General features: G+C 40.5%; 1 protein-coding gene across 4 annotated transcripts in view; it reads right to left on the bottom strand.

Moving 5' to 3' along the window:
* Positions 1 to 22,302, bottom strand: part of epha8 (eph receptor A8) — a 126,848-nt gene that overhangs the window by 26,462 nt on the left and 78,084 nt on the right. For all 4 annotated transcript variants that reach the window (XM_056399530.1, XM_056399523.1, XM_056399514.1 and 1 more), the window contains exons 7-9: positions 6,036 to 6,191; positions 5,390 to 5,818; positions 690 to 814 (exon numbers count right to left, since the gene is read on the bottom strand). In XM_056399530.1, the coding sequence (XP_056255505.1) occupies positions 690 to 814; positions 5,390 to 5,818; positions 6,036 to 6,191 (710 nt within the window). The remainder of the gene's footprint in view (positions 1 to 689; positions 815 to 5,389; positions 5,819 to 6,035; positions 6,192 to 22,302) is intronic.

Consider the following 22,302-nt stretch of genomic DNA (forward strand, 5'->3'; position numbering starts at 1 on the left):
TGCATGCCTAACACCAGGCTAAACCTAAACCTAAGCCATGGTTGTATAGCTATCTTTGTGGGGACCTGTCATTGACATATACATTCTCCAGCTCCTTACCCTAAAACCAAGTCTTAACCCTCAAACAGCAATGTGAAGGTGTGTCAGAAAATGAGAACACGCCAAAATGTCCTCACTCTGTTAGGAAAATACTTTTTTTGCTTCTCTCTGTAGCATTTACAAGTACACACACACACACACACTTCATCCAAACACACATGCACACACACACACTTACGGCAATTAGGTCGTCACAAGGCTTATGCGCCCGCCAGCCACTTGCTGTCACTGTCACTTTCACTAAGTTGCAATCTACACCGTCTCATCCTCTTTCTTGCTATCCCTCTCTCGACCCCCATTTCCTTTCAATTAGCTGAGCTGCCAGTAGGATCTTTTTCCTGGATTAAGTTATCCAGAGTCTATCCTCACCGCCACTCCTCTGCGTTCACAATATCCTGGCTCAGCTTAGTCGCAGCCCTTTGAAGACAATGAGCTTATGTTTTCCAGGTAAAAGTGATGACTGTGTCACTTTTTTTCCTGCCTAAATAGTTTCATGTTAAGTGAAAATAAACAGTATGTTGACACAACCCTAAAGCAGATGATGTTTGGGCTCTATAAGAGTGGTACAAGTGCAGCAGTTTGTTGAGTACCTTCTCGTAGTATTTGATGTCATACTCCAGAATTACTCCGTTGGGCTGGTCGGGCTCGTGCCATAGCAGCGTCACGCTGTTCTGACTGGTGTTCTCCTGGCGGATGGCTAACACTTCGGAGGGAGCTGCACAGGAAACAGGAGAGATTACTGCTTTGTCAGTTCAAAATGTCATTAGCTTGCAGTGAAGCCCTGTTTACCCAGGAAGTGCATTTCATGAATTACATTCAAACAAGTTGATGAAATGAGAATGAACCTATGAAGATGCTGGTACTTGGATTTGCAGGGACTGCAGGGTTATTGTACAGTCGGATGACTTCAACTTCAGTTAGAGTGTAAATAAAGATGGATGTAACCTCTGTGCCATCACCCATATGTTTCTGAAGAGCAGTTTTGAAGCTCAGAGTGAGCTGCTCTGCCGTCACCATCTTCGCCATCTAACTCTGGGCTAATCCAGTGGTGCACATGTGGCGCCAGGACTTTGGTGTCCAACAGTTTGTGACAAGTATACGCTCACCCACCTGTCACTCAAAGCTACATACCCTCAATTATACATAACTTAAAGCCTTATTAAAATTCAAACAGGTGAGTTATATAAACAGTTGCCATCAAGGAGGAAATTAGCTTTAGAGACCAAAACTGTTTTTTGTACCAGGCTGTAAACATGTTTATTTCTGCTGTAAAGTTGGACATTTTAATATGGGAGTCTATGGGGATTGACTCATTTTGGTGCCAGACTCAAGTAGTCATTTGAGGAACTACAGTTTTAGGCACTTCAGTTATGGCTACATTTTCAGCCCTTGTGGCTGCTGCTTGATTCTAAAACATCTTTGATACATTTAGATAATTCTGGCAGATGTGATTGTCATGTGATTTCAGAGCCTCAGAATAAAACATTGCCTACCAAAATGACCCCTCACAGATATGTTACAAACCTATCCATATAACTGTTTGTTGATCTGCCAAGACTATGGTTAAGGTGTGGTTAGCTTATAAAGCTGTTACCTAAAAGGTATTAACTTACTGTACACATCCAGCAGACACAGAGCAAAATGTGTTTCTATGTTTAGCTCTGGTTTGGTCTTCACCAACTCTAAAGGGGAAATATTTGACTCTTTAGCTGCTCAATGCTCCATTATGTTCACTAAGTAGTCACCAACTTTGTCTGTATGCCATTTGATGCTGGGCAGGGAGTGTGCAGTAGGTTTTTTAGAGCTTTTTTTACGTAAAAAAAACAGCTGAGTGCTGCTGGAAACCAGAGTGCTGAGAGTGAACAAAAGATTCAACTTTTTTGCCAGAAAATGTTCTGTAGAACCAAGAGGAACTGAAAAAGTCAAGCTATAAGTAATTTATTATATCTCTATTAACAGCACTCAGAGCCCATTGTCACAAAAAGATATGAATAACTACAACTTTAAAGTTATGGAAAGACAAAAACAGCTACAAACAGTGCTCTGGTCTGTCAGTGAATCAATTTATAACATTAACACCATGACACTCACTCACCACTGCATTCTGTATAAATAAGTTGGTTGGTTCTCACTGGAGCAGAAGCCTGATAAACTCCCGTACGTATTCATCAATAAAGCCCTTTTTGGACATTCACCACTCTATGTAACATATATACTCAACTGAACCATAGGACCCTATAAACTCGCTCTACTAACTCTTTAATGCTTCAAGTCCCGTGGGTTTACTCTGAACTTGGAAAATCTGCCTTTAGTTTTTTGTACACTAAACACAGAGAATAATCTGCAACACACTGTAAAGATCAACACACTCACCAACCCTGGACAATTCAAGACAATGATCTCCGACCACTTCATCTCTGTGTGCAAATGCTTTCACTGAGTATTGTTCTCTTTTGAATTTCAACTCTGTATTTGTGTCTATGTTGACATCATTGCAAATGAGGGAAACCTCAATGATCTGCAAGGGTCTAATAAATAAATGAAATGCAATTTAATTTCTGCCTCTATTATAGACACAACACTTGCAATGAAGCTTCCATGAAACTATTTTTAAGTTCATGAAAATAAATCTGAGGATGCAACCTGTCGCTGGAGAAGTTTTCCTTCATGGTTTGCTTAAGGAACACTATGTGACCGAATCATGGAATAAAATCTGAAGTGCTGAGCTCACAGATGGGGCGGATTTGCTGGTGCAGTTCACGTGCTGGAGGTGAACGATCACACAGAGCTCTTTTCTTTCTGTTCAATTTTATTTGCAAGTCTCAATGATCTTCTATATTTTCTACTCAGTGTGAGTCAGTCATTTGAGTCCATAACCACAAATCAACACAAGTTTCCTCTTCAAACAACAAAACCTGTGAATCAACCCAAACTATCAACAAAACCATTGATTTATTGGTTGAGTTCACACTATTCCAGTGTATTCAACCTGCTGAGATCTTTTCTAAGTGGGAACTGGCTGCAGAATAAAAGCTGCTCTAAAAAACATGCAAACTTTTTCCAAGCTTGTAAAGTTGAAAAAAGTTCAACTTGACTACAGGATACAATTAATTTTGCATCAACCAATCGATCGAGGGTTAGCACAACTGCAACAGAGATCAGAATGTAGATTACATTGGTAGCATATGGTCAGTATGGAGCACAGAGGTGTCAGAGATGGACATGAGTACTGTTTGCTGACAGTGACAGCTATTCCAACCAGTCCTTATGGAAACAAAGTGTGTGCGCCAAAACCTGGTTTTTCATTATAAGCACAAAATGTGGTTGAGAGAGCACATTTCTTTTAAAGATTGTTATTTTGGCACTTTTGCTAAATCCGACAGCAGAGAGAGAGAGAGAGAGAGAGAGAGAGACGGCAACGGGAGAGGAGGAAGGCGTGTGATCATAGGCCAAGGCTGGATACTCATTCAGAATGCTGCGGCTGCAAGTGTGACAGCGACATGGCCAATGGTTTCATTTAATGCTTTGCTTTTATGACGTTTCTCTACTTTGGAATAGTTCACAGTGAGTGATTCAAGGTCAGAGTTGAACCCAGGACATAACAGTTACTGCACACAATGCGTCACCTGAGCCATCCTGAGTAACACAGCATCCTTTTCTATTCATCCTTTGTCCTATCCTGTCTTCTTAAATCTTTAAGCATTTTTACACCACAGGAACCAGAGAGCCAAAACCCGGAGCTTCCCAGAACCTCTGAGCTTTTGTTGCCAGGTTTCTGATATGTAGCAACACCACCAGATACAGGCTACACTATGCTACTGGTAAAACTGTGTAGACAACATTGGAATAATTGGTCCTACTGCTGAATGCCTTTCAAGATTTAATTCTAATTACTTTTTGTTACATGCCATAGTGTTATGATGTTGTACGAATATGTGTATGGATATGTACATGTCTGTGGGGATTTGTACACACCATGCTTACGTGTTTGTGTGAGTGTGTGTGTGTGTGTGAGTGTGTGTGTGTGTGTGTGTGTGTGTGTGTGTGTGTGTGTGTGTGTGCGTGTGTGCGTTGTTCTGCCCTCCCCTATTATCCGTCAGGTGACTCGGCACGGCTGATCCCTGTTCTCCAATCAAGAGCTGGAGCTATAAAGGTGCAGTGAAGAGGCCTGGTGAGCGCCACAGAGTGCCGTTCAGCTGCTGATGAGCTGTGTGGCGTCTTACGATAGCTGCAGTGGTTTAAGTTTCCCACTGAGTGTTCCACTGCTGTTTTTTTGTTATAGTTTTCTCTAATTGTGAATAAAATTCCATATTTTTAACTGAATCTGTTTTCCTGTTTCTTTTCTGTTTTGCCCAGTCCTTATTTTATTCATTGTTACTTCCCTGTACCACTTGTCTCTCAAAGGAAATGTAACACTTTTAAACATTAGTATTCAAAAAAAGAAAGAGAAAAAGAAAGGTGCACACCTGCACTAGAATATTTAAAAACACACTTCCTTGCAGTACTTAACTAAACATATGTTTTATAAGTGCTGTGTTGCCTCTGAAAACAGATTCTTGATTTCCATACCCCACTTCATTTCCAGGAACAGGAAACAAAAGCAGAATCCGCAACAGTGGATCCACATTAACATACATACTGTCAAAGTGATAGTTTGGGTTATTTCTCATGGGGTTGTGTGAGGTACCTATCTGTACTAGTGTATTACCTGCACTAGGTTCGGATTAGCGTGCACCCAATTTGGAGAAGCAGCAGGAGCACCAGCGATTGAGCATTGTGCTGCTGTGGACTGGGTCATGCGCAAAAACATATTTTAGCAACTAAAAACACCCACAGAAAAAAGCTAATATCACTTTAAGTCTAGATTTTATTGTGAATATTTTCACAGCTTTATCCCACCGTCCAACAGCCATTTACTTTGGAACTACAGTTTGTGAACTAACCCTAACCCTACCGTATTCCCACGCACAATGAACTCTCTGTATTACTCTGCAGATCAGCTGTTTGAGTCAGAAAGAGCTAATTGTAGGTGCGCTTGTGCATAGGAATATGGTAGTTCCAAAGAAAAGGGCTGTTCGATGGTGAGATAAAGCTGTGAAATTATTCACAATGAAGCGAACACTTGCTTGATTCTCCAAACTGGGAGCACACTAATCTGAATCCACTACAGGTAATACACTCGGTATAGATTAGTAACCCATATAACCCAACGTCAAATCACCTGAACTATCACTTCAAGTTAGTGGAAAAGACTGACATGATGAGAAACTGTCACTGTTCTGAACCCTACCTGCCTGGTTTGTCGTGATGTTGACCAGGGCGTACAGTGACGGCTCGTTGCTCAGGTGTGTCACCGCATTCATGGCCAGGATGCGGAAGGAGTAGTTGGTGTGGGCCACCAGGTTGAGCACCGTCACCCAGGGCTCCGTCAGCCCGGCCTGGCGGGGGACAAATCGAACTGCCGCAGACCCCAACCGCTCCACCATCCCACCTCCCCCGGCCCCGATGCTCGCCACTCCACCTGCTTTCCCTCCATTGCCAGTTCCCCCTGGCGAGGATGCGCAGTCCTCGCAGGGCCCTCCTTCCCCCGAGCATTTCTGACACAACACGCTGTACTGCAGGTCGCTGCGACCTCCGGTATCCAGAGGGCGATCCCACTCTAAGTTCACAGATGTCCCATTGACAGAGGAAATGACATTTACTGGAGCAGATGGAGGGCCTGGAGAAAAGAAAGATGGAGGTTTGAGTTCATTCACAGGTTTGATCGCCGTCTAAAAAAAAAAGTAAATTGTGTTTTTCAGGCACAGATAAGTTCGGCACATCATTCCATGGTTGCTGTGGGTTGAGCGAGTTTATTCACATATGTCTTTTGACTGCTTTCAGATGTTCTCGCCTGTGGGATTAGGTGATCTTGTGTACCGCGTGTTTGTGCTTACGGGAGCATGGAGCTGCTGGCGGGTCATCCGCTGCTCGATAGTAGTTGGAGTCGCAGGGGCAGGAGAGGGCGGCTCTGGTCTCTGAGTGGCTGTGTTGAGGACATTTACCACACAGGCCATCGCCCGCCACCGGCTTATAGAAACCCACCTCACAGGCTGCAGAGAGAGAGAGAGAGAGAGAGAGAGAGAGAGAGAGAGGGAGAGAGAAAATAAATAGAGTAAATAGAGAGCTTGCAGGGAAAGGCTCTGCACTCCCATAATCACTCAGACCATGATAAAATTGAGAGAGAGTGCAGCAAGAAAGGCATGAATCACCCTCCTATAGCAAGTTGTGCATATCAACGCTGCTTCAACTTTTTCAAAACTGTGTCATCTCCTCCAAAGCATTAATTTTAGGACATAGCCCCCCTCCCTCTCCCCCCCCCCCTCTCTTCTAAATCTATGTATAATTACAGGCCTTGTAACCGTAGAGACTGCGGAGCAGGGGAGATGAAAGTCATACTTCTTTCTGCTTAGATTTGGGCTGAAAAGGCTCTGCACTGTTGATACTCCCAGTGAGACCATCAGAATCCAGACCGTGTTTCAACCTTATTCAGCTCCTCTGATACATATTCACTTTTAACTCTGCACTGATTAATAATGGAGGGGGCTCTGATAAATATATTCTCTTTCCAGGCGGTTAATAGGCTTCTGCTATGGTAAATGGGGCAGGGGTAAACCACGCATGCACTCGGAAAGCAGCGGCAGACACCAGCGTGCTTGTGTTTGCTCTTCCTCACCATGTAATTTATGTGTGCTCCCCCCCAAAATTGCTGTGTGTTAGTTTACAGATGCAATGTTTTCCTAACCTCTCTGTGTTAAGTTTATGGGAGACCATTTTAGGTGCTTAGACTTCAAAGGTGCTGAAAGAACCATGAAATTGGATAAAGCAACATGAGTGAAATTATAAAAGAGCAAATAGTTAAAATGTATTCTGGATTTAATGGCTCAGACATTTTTAGATGCATTTGGGAAGGAGTAAAATGTTCCCTTGCTTGTACCTGAAAAGTACACGCACTGCCACGTTCATCATGGCTGCACAGGAACATACACAGACACACACACACACACACGATGGATGTTCAACCATTTCATTATATTTGATGATATCCTCCATAACGATGTTTAATTTCACAGTTTTTTGCAGTTGTTTCATTTTCAGGTAATGTTCATTGGAACTGTAGCTGTAGTTTTAAAGGTCCCATATAGTATAAAGGTGGATGTCCATGTCTTCTTTGATCATAAAGCAGGTCTAGGTTCTATATTAATACTGTGAAAGTATCAAAGTGCTCAGTCCACAGAGAAATGCACACAGCCTGTATTCAGAAACTGAGCCTTAAAACCGTCAGGACTTCTGGAACTTTGTGATGTCACAACAAAGCCGTCCCTGCTCTCTGCCATGCCCCAAGCCCCGCCCACCTGGACCCACCATCCAACCTTACCGGATTTTGTTTCTGTGAATGTTTACCTGAAATCTGCTGTATTTTTTATTTGATCATTCAAAAAACAGTCAGCCAATCAGAAAAGAGGCTCAGAGTCTCTTCTGATTGGCTCACCGACCTGTTGTTACTTGAGCTGTAGAGAGATGCATGAGAGTGAAACACAACTTGACTTCAAAATTAAACATAAGAAAAGCGTAAAGTAAGTGTGCAAAGGTTCACATTATCATTATTCCTGAAAGATCCACCACTCTCCACTGAATGGAGTAACTGCTTCTTAAATGATCCCTCACCGGTTTCCCACCTGTAAACACTGGCATTTGTTTATTTCGATATGTCCAGAGGTACCAGGAGGCAGGAGTCAGTCACTGCTTGCTTTCTCTGGCAGTAAGAAGTCAAGCCACATTATGCATAAGAAAATTCTGATAGGCACATAAATTTTAAATGGAAATGACAATAGAGAAGAAAGAAAAACATTAGGGATGGATAAAAACACTGAATTCGTTGCCTTGAAAATTAAAATAAATTTTTAAAAAAATGAGAATTTATTTTCATGTTTCAGCGGGCCTCTTTTTGATTACATGGTCTGAGGAAAAACAAACAAAAATCAAACAAAAGTTTAGTTAAGAATAGTTCTAATGATAAATAAATTAAAAAAAATTTTAAAATTTAAAATAGAAGACATTATGCAGTAAAAGAAAGAGAACTGTGACAGTGAAATATTAACATAAATTCAGTAATACTTGCAAAATAAAAAAGGTGCTATTACTTTGAATGTTTTTTCTTATGCATGAAGACAGGTCAGTGTTTGACTCCACTTCACAGTTTTTCTTGGACAGGTACAACATAGAGGAGAAGTCTAGGCCACCTGAATATCTCTAAGCATCAACTCAATTATTTAAGACTTTGAAAAACATCTCAAACGTTTTAGCGGCTTGTTGTTTTACACTTCTCCTGAGCTCCTGTGGTCAAACATTCCCATCACTGCTTTCGTTTGGGATGCGACACAACTAGAAGCTACCACAAGCTACAAACAACACACCAATGGCCTGAGATACCATCAGTTTTCATCTGTTTATTATGGTAAAGCAGAACTGAAAGGCAAAGTCCACAGTGTTCAGCTACTCTGCAAAGAACACTATTCAATATATATTTACACAGCAACCCCACATTAGTTCAGCTCCTATTTTACTGTGTCCTCTTACACAGTTACAGTTTCCAGTTAGGTTCCTTTAGTGTGACCTTCAATAGTGAAGTAAAAGAACCATACAATAACACTAACAAACCAACCAATCAGCAACCAGCAACTCCCTTAATTCTGCAAAGCAAAATAACTGTTTTCGTCATTAGAATGGTGGTTTTGAGAGCTTATGATAGCTATTTCTGGTTAAAGAAATGATCTTACTCTTTCTGTGGATGTACTTTGATGCAAACAAATGCACCATTTGATTGCATCGCAGCAGCTGTTTAGCGGTGGCCATGTATACTGTTCTTGGTCAATAGCGGACCCTGCCAATCATTTACACCCAAAAACATGGGAGAGTATGGCCCATGTTCACAAGTCCAGAGGTGAAAGTAGCAGTTTATGTTGTTTCTATTATCCATGACAAAGATTACCACATTGGTATTATTGTAACCATGACAACAAAGATTTTTTTAGTGTTGAGGAAGTACTTATTTCATCCCAAGTAACAATCTTTTCCTAAACCTAAACCAAGCCATGACCATTACTATAGTAACCACGGTGAGGAAAATAGGTATGCTACTGTCGGTACAGTCTGCGTGTTTATTTTTGTAACCATGACAACCAAGGTCCAGTACGCCTGCAGTTGTAGGGGCGCTATTTCAGGAGACACTCATGGGTCGTACCAGAGGGTTGAAAACAAACGACCTGTATGGTTGTTGAGGTTGGAGGAGCGGTTGGAATGAACCGATGGACTTAAAGTTAGAGGTGTGCAGATATGAGTCCGAAATGTTGAAGTCATCATAGACCAACATGCGAATCATGACAGTGAAAAAGAACATGGTCACTTTTTAAATAATCAGAGATGCTATAACTAAGACCTCAACATATTCGTGCTTGAACATTATATCCGTCATTTATCATTCACCATATGATGCAGCACATCTCAGATGTCAGCACCGCTGCTGAAAATGACCTTTGACCTGTTTTCAGCCGTATTCACATAATAACATGTAGATGTGGACAGGGCAGGACTGGCAGAGAGAGAGAGCATGATGCTTTGCTTCTTGTTCTGTGTTATGAGTGTGAGTGAGGGAGAGGCGGGGAATAATATAGATTCAATATAATAACTGCCTCTGAGTTAATTTTAGTTATTGTATTTTTTGTGCAAACTTTTTAATGTAATTTATGGTGATGAGGAGACAAGCATTTGACTAATTTAGTGATATTTTGAAGTGACACTATGGAAAGCTTAGATATCCTTTCCAGTGGAGTGACACACAGTAACTTGGGAACGTGCTCAAAGCTTTGAAACCAGTAAAACATGATGGATTTAGCAGTTTGGGACGTGAGCCAGTAGGTGTAAGATGAGCAGGAGCTGGGGGGCAGCTTGCAGAAAAGGATTTACCAGCTCAGTTTCCTTCCAGTGTTTACCGAGGAATCGTGTGCTGAGACAAAAATTTCTGGATTTTATTTAGAGACAGGCTGACACGGCTTCAAACCTAAAGGGGATTGCAGTGTTAGCAGTGCACATTTCAGCTAAGACAATTTGAGCAACTTTACACTGAAGTCCGTGGCTTCTGGGGCTCTGCCAAGAAGTGTTGAAGTTAAATTTGCTATTTTTAACAATGGAAACAAGTAAAACATCCAAAAAGAAGAAGAAGAAGAAGAAGAAGAAGAAGTAATTATCTGAATCACATGTATTTTGTGAATATATTTTGTAAATAGATGTATCTGCAAGTGACGGCGGCTTTGGAGCCATTTTGCTACCAGAGGCTACATCTCTGTCGTTCTTCTCCCCAAGTACAAGATATAAAATTGTCCAGTTTTTTCCCCCCTTGGCTCTTCATAGTTACAGTCTTTAAAACTGGATCATGACAAGGATGTGCTTTAGCATTAGCATTGCTCATTGCTATTAGCATCGGTTGGTAGGTAGCTTTACAAAGCCCAGCAATATAAAAGAAGATCATCTGAAGATAAGGGTGTGTAGACTTTCAACACAGATCACACAACAGTCTGTTAATTTCCTCAGTTCCATCAGCACATATTATTATCTTAGGTTACTCCTTGAGATGACAACAAGTTTCTAATCTCTTCAAAGCCTGTTAATATATGTTGATATTATAAACAGTAGGGTCCAAAGGTCTGAGACCACTTAGGAAGATAGAGAAGTTTATAATTAATGAGAAATTAAAAGAAAAACATATATAAGCATATATACTTTTTATATATGTATGTTGTTTTAATAAACTATAAATTAAATATATATTGTCTATATATAACCATATAAAAATTCATCATATAGATATTTTAAAGATACAAATTTTACTATTGGTGTTTAATATATGTTATAAACATATATCTTCACGTACCTAGAGGGTGTATCTACATTATGTAATAATAATATATATTCCCTTATGGGTGTCATATTTGACCACATCATGCTTGATGTCATATACTATATTTCTGTATAGGTAGATTCTGTAACTGTCAATAAAGGAGAAGGGGTGAGACTTTTTTCAGTTGCTCAGTGAACATTTTGTGTCGAAAACCCATTTTAGAAAAATATAATATTAGATGGACATTATTTTTTCATATCTTATCATTGTCCATAGGGCATCTGAAGATGGCCCTTTTTATAATGCTACATTCTCTTCTTAATTTCATTCAGCTGTCTACAGCACGACACTCACATGCTTTAGTATCTTCTATTACCAACTTAGTGTGAAATTAGTGTAAATGTCTGTAATCTGTAAGTGACATTAAGTACTGGGATATTGAGCCTTTAATTGATTTACATTTCCAGGGGTTAAAGCTCTTGCATTTAAAACTGTGAGAATTAGCTTCAGCCCTTCAAATGTCCTACGCCCTACATAAACACACCAACACACAGACTTGTGAATATTTATATTTATATATATATATATATACCCACACAAATACAATACACCATGTGTATCACTATAGATAAACAGACTGGGGCGATAGTGCTCTTCTCTTTCACTGTCAGGGCCCCCACAGGAGCCAGAAACTATTTCTATTTACAATATTTATCCCAGACTGTTCTCTCTTCCTCCTTTTTTATCCCGTTAATCCCTCCATCCCTTGATGTTTTTTGTGAAGCCCCTGAGTTGAAAAGCAGGTCACGATAAACATCGGAACAGCTCGTTCATCAAGGAGAGAGGCAGCAAGCGCTTTGAAGTCTCTGACAGATTCACCAGGAGTTCTGCACACACTCACACTCACACTCACACACACACACACACACACACGCAAAGGTTATGGTAATGCTAAACATACACACAGGGTGTCTGCTGCAGCCACAGTAACCACATGCAACATGAATTCATCAACACACAGGTGAATATGCAAAGGGAAAGAGAAGGCGGTCTGTGTCAATGCCAGCTGTGATAACCTTTCACTTCTCCTCTGATGTGCTGCTCATTTGGTGCTCTGGAAAAATTAAGATGTAAATGGGTATAATAACATCTTCATCATCAGAGGAAGATTAAGAAAACTAACAAACTATGAGATGAATGTGGTCAATGAGAGGAATGACAGCTTTGGGATGTCGCTGGAAATATTGTATTGAAATTGGAAAAAAAAAGAAAAATAATAAAAATTCTCCCTTGTAGTATTCTACATCATTGTTCAAGAGACTAATACAGTCCGGTCATTTGATGAGAAATCAGCCTCTAACAGGCCCTGCTTGACATTTTCTGTTTTCTGAGACAAGAAATCTAACACACTGCTTTACAGCATGAAACAGGAAGTGAGGGCTGCTCTTACAGCGCGAACCCAGCTTCGGTTTGGGATGCCACATTTCTTTATTGTGAGCAGGGTGAACTATGAAAGGCAAAAGCTCGGAAACCAGTAGTTTCGATTCATACCACCTACTGTACACTGACAGCGGGTTTATGTGAGTAACGTGAGCAATGAGGTTGCATCAGTGTCAGTGACATTCTGCAGGTGTAACACACTCATAACTCCTGCTGCTGCTGCTGCTGCTGCGGGTTGAAAACTACATTTGAACTATTTTACTTTGTTCATGCTGAGGAGGAACCATTGCCTTCCCCATTCTCAGAAAAGAATATGATGAAAGGTACTATTGAGTTGCATTATGGGAACTATAGGGTCCACTGTTTTTGGACCCTGACCCATATGACGGACTAAAAGTTAAGATATTGCCGCCTCTGCTGCTTCGATTTTCACCATTCTTTGTTTTAATCCGTCTCTGGTGAGTCGCCCAGCTTTGTAGAAGAGCAATGCTAAATTGCTGATGTTTCCCTTTGAGGAAGGTGTCTGATGCAGGTTATACATTGAAACTCACAACTATTCAGGTATTGAGAAACTTCTTCAATAGTTTTAATGTGCGCCTTCTACAATGTGCAGCAGTATATATGGAATATACAATATCCAATTAAATTAAATGTTGCACAGAACTCAGCATCAGCAGATAACGTACTTTAAAGTTAGAATAATTGTTTGGGACAGAATTATCATCGCAGTGCACAGTGAAACTGTGGACAAAAGCCTCAGGTTCACTGTCTTACATTGTTTACATTGTTGTGAACAATTGGATTAATTAAAAATTCCGCAATGTAGGTTTTAACCTCAAATGAACAATTGATCAATCAATTAAAGCAGGTCCTGCATCACCTTATGCTGTGGCATTGTCTCGTAGGAAAATGCTCCATCAGCACAATGAACACTATTACATGAGTTTAATCAAGTTGCCTCAAACTAACCAGCACACAGAAGACCTGGGACCAGCTAATGTTACAGCAAATTAGTACTGGTTGGCTTCTGGTTATTGAGCATATAATGAAAGGGTGAATCCAGCCATGGATTCAGACATTCATAGTAACAGGAACGTGAAAAAAAAGTCAGAAATGACCCATGACCGATGATCCCAATTATTTACAATATTTACACCAATATATCATAATCATTTAACAGTGGACCAGAATATTTTTTTTAAAAAGTATAGGAGCGTCCGGATGAGTGAAGGAGCTATTTGTAAGTTTTACTATTGGTACATAGCATTAGCATTAACAGTTAGCATTAACAGCTGTTTACTCACCATTCTAGAAGAAATGTTCAGCATCAAACTTCATTCCTTTACTCTCCATAACAAAACATACATATGGCTCCTTTAAGACAAATCTGAATCCAGCTGGGGACCTTTGCTGCATCTCATAACCCTCTGTCTCTATTTATTGTCTGCTGTCTAATAAAGCTACAAATTCCAATAAATAATAACAATGGCAATAATAAGTTTAGACGTATCTAAAATTATATGTGTAAGGTTTTAAAAGTAATTGGACACTTAACTACAAAATCTTTCTCGGGCAGCTGCGTCTCCTTTGAATGTTAGTTCTTGCACAAAAGAGCTCACATGTGGCTCAGAGATGATTGCAGATAGTTGGTTTGTCAAAATCAATAGTTGAAAAGCAGGTCAACACAGGAAAACTAGGCAACGTCAAACGGCGACAGTCTTGCGGTCGACAGGAAAATCATTTGCATGGTGAAAAACCCCTTTGTGACCGCACAGTAAGTCAGGAATGCTTCAGATTTAATGCGCTGAAGAGCAAAGCCTGAAGAACAAAAAATAATGATGGTCTGGACTGTGTGTTTGGAGTACGAACAGAAAAAGTGTTGGAAATAAAAGGAGAGGTTCAGTTTGAAGAGACGCATATTTTTTTGTTTGGGTCCCACTCCTTTAGGTAAACAGCTTACAGGATGTGTACTTTGGTGAAGGTGTGTACCTAAAGGATGCATGTGTGTGCGTGTGTGTGTGTGTGTGTGTGTGTGTGTGTGTGTGTGGTTGCTTGTGTGTTGCCCGGCGTGTCAGTACCTGTCAATGGAGTGAACTCGCTACAAGAGAATTTGCATTACAATGAATCTTAATAGCCGTGTGCGGCATTGTGTGCTGACCTTGATTTATTCCCTGTATAAGTGGATAAATAAATACATTGGGAAAAAGGGGCGAGCTGGAGAAAACACATCATCGTCCCGCGCGTGAGGAGACTGAGGGAGGAGCGGAGGGGAGCGAGGTCTTAAGTGCAACCTGGGTAGGCTTGTGAAAGCTCCGTGCAGTGTACAGCGCCGGCTGTGGGCCCACTCTGCTTCAAGGATGCCTTTTAGTAAGTCTAGAAAACTACAGCAAAATCAAAACAATAAATGCATTTCATCATGAAAACAAAAATAAGGACAGAAAAAGCAATCTACTTCTCTTCTGAAGAGACAAATTAAAAAACATTCAGGTTTTTTGGTTTGTTTAAAGTCCCCTAAAATGGTAAAAAGCAGTAAAGTAGATTGAAAAATGCATAAGCATAATAACCACGCCAAAATGAAGGCTTGCTACCTGAAATGCATTTCCATCTTCTGATGGTTGTATGCTAACCAATTAACTGTGCGCTGCTGTTTTGGGTCCATTAGTGATTTCTTAATGGCTTTCCAGGAAAGGTTCTGATTTCTTGGTCCATTTTCTTCTGTTTACCTAAAGGCTGACTTGTAAAAACAAAATCTCAACAAGTCAGTTTTCCTCTCAGAGCGGCTCCGACATGTTTTAATGCTCCTAGCTTCTACTTCAATGTGCTGATCAGAAAGTGTGTTGCTTTCAGGTGTTGTGGCGATGTGGGTCCTAGAAGCCAGTTGTTTCCAGCTGTAGGGTCCAAGTCCAACAGTTTTGAGTCTTTTGTATTTAGAAATGTTTAATTGTGATAGCAATAGAAAACAACACAAATTAAATACAACATAAATTTGCCTGAATTATTATATCAATTGCTATAATTGCGATTTCAATAATAAAAGCAATTATATTAGAAATGGGTACGACTTAAAATAAGAGTCACAAAGGATTTATAAATGGTTTATAATTAGGTTATTAATTTGGTTGCTAACACTTAATAAATCATAAATAAACAAATCATAACATGTTTCTCATGCATGGCAGTGCAGGCTCACTATTTGGCAAGATCAAGTTAATGCTTGCTACTCACTAATTTTACTAATTTAATATTTAATATTATTTATAACTGGCAAAAGGAGCCTTATTGTAAAGTGTGAAACACATCAGCATTTATTTATTTTATGAGTTACCAGTTGATAGTTATAATGGTGAATAATAATAATAAAATGATAGTAGGATACTAGTAACTCATTAATAAATGGTGATGTGTTTCACACTTTAAAATAAACCTCCTTTTTACCTCCTTTTATTTGCGTATAAGATGCCTGGCTGTCACATGGCAATAGCACACTATGGAAATGAACCTGCACTTGTAAATGACCAAACCTGTTGCCAAGAAATGTCAGTATTGTATTCTGTACAGCGATTATGCAAAACCCCTCAGTGATTTGTGTTATTTTTAACATCCTATGGCAACATTTTATTGTTCAGCTCTCGCATTCTGCAGTATGTACACAAAGCAACTGCAGTAAGGTGAGGAGAAGACTGAGGTGATGGCAAATAAAGTACAGTGAAGCTTTGGTTAAGATGAAGCAACTAAAATATGGAAGCTGTAAAAACACTATAAGTAAAAACAAATCAAACAAAGAGATAATGTGAAAGACAATACTGTTACATTGTTATGGATGTCATGTAGATGTATACTGTGCTATGAGAGGAAAATGAGAGCAAAAGGGGAAAAGCTCCATTGCACCTCATCATGAGCGCTAATGACACTGCTTTGTATTTAGTATTGACAACAGTGAAATGTTATATACCTCTTAACTTTCTGTATCCAAATTTGATTTTAATGTGGCATGGAAATTTCATGACACAGTGAAAAACAATTTGTTAAATTATTAAAGAGGAAAGTTCCTCTTTTAAAATATGTTTTTCGCTTAATTATGACAGTATATGGGTCCATACAACAGAATGATGCGATTGTATTTCACTTTATTTCTTTGTTTGATTTGTTGTTGAATTGAATTATCCAACATGGACATAAATCCTATAGGATACTTGCCTAAAATGATTGTTTAGAACTATTTAGAGAGATTTTTACATCTTTGAGGAAGTGATAAATGACTGATGGTGAAACTGTCTCTCCAGTGGGATTTGAGAACAGCCAGCAAAACTGGACAGAGAAGGCATAAAGATAAAAATAATAGAAGAGACCATCGGCCAAGGTAGAGACGACGCCAAGTCAAGACATCCATCAGACCGAGCCAAGCACGAGAGAATAGATAGATGATGTTTCAGTCGTCTTTGTCTTTCATGGTGGGTTTTGCCAGTTGTATTATTTACCACTTCTTGTGTGCCACAGTATTCTGTCATTGAAAGACCAACTGGGTTTTAGACAAACAAATATAGAATCTTTTATTACCTGGAATACGAGTTACACCACTACTGTGTCGCATCAATCGGTAACAGAGCAGAAAAGCAGATATTTACTGATAACAAAGCTTTACAAATGTTAACTTTTACATTGATCTATAAACTTAATCCAGCAACAAAAAGGAGATGTAAAACTTCCACGTGCTCCTTGACAACATATCCAGTTGTGATGTCCTAGACCCCGCGCAGCGTCGACCTTGCAAAGGAAGTGAGCGCACGCCAAAATCTAGTGACAAAGTTAGCCGAAGGCTCCTCAGCTGGTTCCCCAGGGAGCGCATGAAGCCGCGAACGAGCTCCTGAAGCTGTCTGAGTGATGGATGAACGCGTCGGTGAGATCAGCTGTGGAAATGGGACACTCACCATCCACATTGTCCCATCTCTTTCATTGCTAGTCCAGATTTTAACAGCTGGATTGCGGCTCCGCTACAGCCTACTAAACGAAGGTCTCCTCTCAATCTAAGGTGAGCCCGATTTACTCGGCATTATGTCCAGGTGCATGGAGATAGATGACCTTGGGGACAGAATGGATGGGGCTGGTTAAAAATCCTTAAAGAAGGATAGATGAATGGGTTAGGCTTGTGTGTGTTGGGGTCAGAGGACAAGAAAAACAGGAAGTCACTGCAAGTATTATTGGAAAAAAATCAAATGAAGAGCTGCGGTCGAATTGATATTAACATCCATCCATCCATTTTAAACTATATTATGATTTCTGTGTTAAAATACAAACAAAGAAAAGCTCTCTTTACAGAAAAACAAAAAATATTCCTATTCTGTGTGGCCAGCAGTTTGATACTGTACAGCAGTGGTTCCCAACCTGCGGGTCGGGGCCCAATGGTCGGCTGCGAAGGTATTGCAATTGGACTGACAAATCATTTGCAGAACAGTACAATTTTGGTGAATTTATGTTTCTAGATGTTTTATAACATATTTTATATATTTACATATATTTTTTTCTTTGTTTTTTCTCGTACCTATCACTGGCTAAGCCAATAATGGGAGCTTTTATGTCACTGCTGGCTGGGCCACTTTGCCACCGGACCACATTGTGCGCTTCTTTGCCTCTTCAGTCTGATTGCACGCTAACAGATCACATCCTTGGCAAAAAGTAAAATATCAAAATGGATAGCGGGTAGCAACAGGAAGAGTCAAAAGGAAAGAGAGTCAAGAGACAGATGATGAATCAAGTGATCACCTGCAAACAAAAATGAAAAATTGAGCTTCTTTTACATGTTTCTCCAGCTTTCAGTTCAATGCTGAATGTTCGATTGTCGTCATTAAAATAAAAAGTGGTCTTAGAACACATTATTTGGCCTCTGTATTGTTACGGGGTCGGATGTGGGCTGCTAAAAAAACTGTAAGCCTCCACTGTAGAGTAAATTCAGATAGGCCTACTTTTATGCATCTGCTAGAGAAAAAATTATCAATGGAGGTGAAATGTGCGAGTACAGCTGCAGCAGTGATACGAGATTAGACAGAAAACAAACTAGAAAATTGGTGAAAAAAATAGATATAGATATAAGACTCTTTTCCTGGTTGTAAAACACCAGAAACGTGTCAGCAGAGAAAACATTTATTAGACTGTAAAAAGGGAACAAGTGAGACCAAACACTAATAAAGCCTAAAGCCTAGTGTTGAGCCACAGTTTGCCGCCTAACACCAAAGCCCCAACTGAGAAAAGATCACCTGGAGAAACATGGCACATTTTAAACTGTCCAAGTGAAAAAGCATTTGTTTATCTCACCGGGTGCCCGGGTTTCCTCTGGCAATATGATCAGAGCACTTTTTAAAAGTCATCCATCACATAATTAGCTAACTTTATTGTGAAACACTGTGTGAACAGGGAGAAAAACATTATAGAAGCTGCTGACATTGCAGCACGGTTCTACTACCAAATTCTTAATTAATTTTGTTATTAATAAAAACTGTCCTTTCTCTGAGTGGGCAGGTGTTTGATTGACAACTGAGCGGAAAGGTCAGCTGTCAATCAAGAGAGGAAGTAAATCAACTTCAGGTAACTGTAGCCGACGCCAAGGGCAGCCAGTGTTGTGTTAGCAGTGGTGTTGAAAAAATAATCACCACACCATGACATCATTATAAACTGGCCAGTGCAGGTAAGATTAGCTACCAGCTAATTTGCTATCTAGTCTGCAAACGAAGGTTAGCAGTACTTTGACCTCGGTGGACTTTCGTTTTCTTCAGCAGGAAAAAAATGCAACTTAAGTCGTGTTTTCATGCCAAGAAATAAGAAACAGTTAATGTGCGTTGCAGTTTTGTGTTGTGTGACCACTGTCTGGCTGGTCGTCACTGTTAGCCAATCACAGAACGGTGACAATTACTGCTTTTGTAGTTGAGTTGTATTCTACTGTCTGGTATTTGTTCAGTTACACATCACTTTGGACGCCACTAAATGTTCCTGGGGCAGCTCACGTGTGGCTCAGAGTTGATTGAGATTTGCCATTCCTGCCCTCAACGAGGGTGACGCAGAGTGAAGAGGTGACCATGCGAACGAAGAAGGTAATACAGAGGCTCAGAAAAGCAAAATTCGAATCGTAAAATAGTCGGTTTGTCAAAATCAACGGTGGGTTATGTTCTTAAAAAACAGGTGCTCACTAGAAAACTAGAAAATGCCATAGAGCTGCTCGACCAAGCAGCATCTTGTGGGTGACAGGAAAATCATTTGCATGGTGAAGAAAAACCCCCTTTATGACTGTACAGCAAGTCACGGATGCCCTCCAGGAAGTGGGTGGTAATGTTTCCTTGTCAGTGATCAAGAGAAGACTTCATGACAGAACCACAGAGGATTCAGCACAAGATACAAACCCCCTGGCAAACAACAGACAAAGAAAGACCAGACTGCAGTTCACTAAAACAAAAAGAAAACCAGTCCTGGAACAAAGTTCTGGTCTGATGAAACAAAATCAACCTCTATCAAAAAGATGGAAAGAGTAAAGCTTGGAGGAGAGAGGGAGCAGCTCATGACCCAAAGCCTCCAACTCATCTGTCAAACATGGTGCTGGTTCTGTTCTGGCTCATATCGCTGCCAAGTCGAACTGGCACATTATGAATGCATCAAGACTCACTGACACTGACATTTCATCATTCATCCAGACACTGATCCTAAACATACGGAGAGAGCAACCAAAGAGCTTTTCATGGTGAAGAAGTGGAAGATCCTCAGCTGGTCGAGTCAGTCAGCGGTTTCACAGAGACAGACTGTGACTATGACGTAGATAGAACAAACAGACAGACTTCAGATAGACGTCTAAATTCAAAGTTCTTGACTATCTTTAGCCGGACTGTGGTACAATGAATTGTGGGTAAAATTAAGACTTTTTTTCAAAATGAAAAAAAATGGCAGACTGAGGATCCGCATCCAATGGCTCATCTCCATTTACCTCAGCAGAAAAAGTTTGTCTCTTCAATTTCAACAGTTACAAGAATCGGATTTAAAAAGTCTTTCTCTTCTCTTTGCTCTCTCCATAACAATGGTAGCAAACCACGAATTATGAGCCATGGTTTCCTGTGTTTTGTTGTTGGATGATACTGGTCAGCGCAGGTGTCAGTGATTGTTACCACGGTGACATTAGTAGACCTGAGTTAGCCTGGGAGTCTAATGTTTTTATCTTATATTTAGTCCGTCTCTATTTTTGTGAAACAGTCTGACTTGCATCGGACCAACACTACAGACCAGTCTGAGATGTCTTTGTGAAACTGGCCCCCTGGTCTGAGCTCCACCTACTGAAAACCAGACTGAAGACAGAAAGAGTCCACAACAAGCAAGAGGTGAAGGAGGCTGCAGGATGTACCACTGTAGTTCAGAGCCCAGAAAAAAGTGTTTCAGTGATCAGTAACGCCTGCGTAGTTACTGTTTGCATGAAATTTCAGTTGGACATTTCAGAATATTTATCCTGTATATGTAGGTAGATGTGAGTCATGTGCTTTTGTTTATCTATATTTCTTCGACACAGATATCTGTAAGCGGAGATGCTACATTTCATGGCAGGATTGATTCCTCCAGCAGACAGCATTTCTGTCACCTGTCAGCACCGTATACATTCCTGCCTCTCTGTTGGCCTCCCTGCTGGGTTCAAATCAATTCCATCAATGAAGCCATCACAAAGGGAACATTATCGCAGTGTTTTCCTGTGAAAAAGGCCTGGTAATTACAAATCAAACGAGACAAATACATCCCGGTTAATGAGCGTTAAACGGATGTTAATTATCCGATTGAATGGCTGTCACCATTAAACTGCGCCTGATGGAAGGAGTGAGAGGCGGAGAAGAGGAGGGGAGGAGAGCGGGGGAGAGAGGGTTGGGAAGGGCTCAACAAAAAAAAAAGAAAAAAGATGGGCATTCTGAAAGGCATATTAGCAGCAGACTGAGAAGATCAGAGAGTGTGAAGCGTGTGTGTCGTAAATGCGAGCGAAAAAGGGAAAAGGCCTGGGGAGAAGCGGGGGGGTTGGGGGGGGGGGGGGGGGGGGGGGGACGGATAAACTTTTCACTTTTTCCGACATTAGCGATTGCTGCAGTGCATCAGAGGGGAAATTAATCAACTGTTTTTGATTATTTATATATTTGAAAGGGACAACGCGTGCCGAGGAGAGAGACGAACAGAGGCGGGAGTCACACTGTGCTAATATGGTCACAGCTAGTCCACCAGGAAGCTGCAGTCATAACACATCCGTCTGAGAGGGATCAAAAAAAAAAAAAAAAAGAGAAAAAGTTCACACACTTCACATTCAAAACAAGGAACAAGTTTCTCTCATTCTCCTCTGATTCATCAAGCAGCTCACATAGCAAAGAGGGAAGCTACGTTTGGATTAGGAAGTACAGACAGAACAACTTTGGAACAAGTGTTTTGAGATGAAACGTGTGTTCGAGCAGAGGTCTGGTCAAATAATAATTCAGAACAGGATATCGTAAAAATTCCTGTCATGAAGGGAGGACGCACATCAGGAAGACAACATAAACAGATGAAGGGAAAAACACTGAGAGCCGAGCGGCGCTTCCACAGAGAGAAGCAACACTTTGAATGCTTTGATGAACCTTTGAGACGCGTACCTGTGAGTTTCCCACTGCTCCCGGTCAAAAGGACAAATGAGTTTCATGGTGTTGCTTTGGCTCCATCACCATAAGGAAGCTAAATATATCACCGTCACTATATACAGTACTTAACATTGTTTTCTGCGTCACAGGTGCAATAAAAAGGCAGCTCTGTAATATACAGATATGATTTCATTTAATCCTTCTGGTTAAATC

This window comes from Seriola aureovittata, chromosome 2, assembly GCF_021018895.1.
Source record: "Seriola aureovittata isolate HTS-2021-v1 ecotype China chromosome 2, ASM2101889v1, whole genome shotgun sequence".
NCBI classification, from domain to species: Eukaryota; Metazoa; Chordata; class Actinopteri; order Carangiformes; family Carangidae; genus Seriola; species Seriola aureovittata.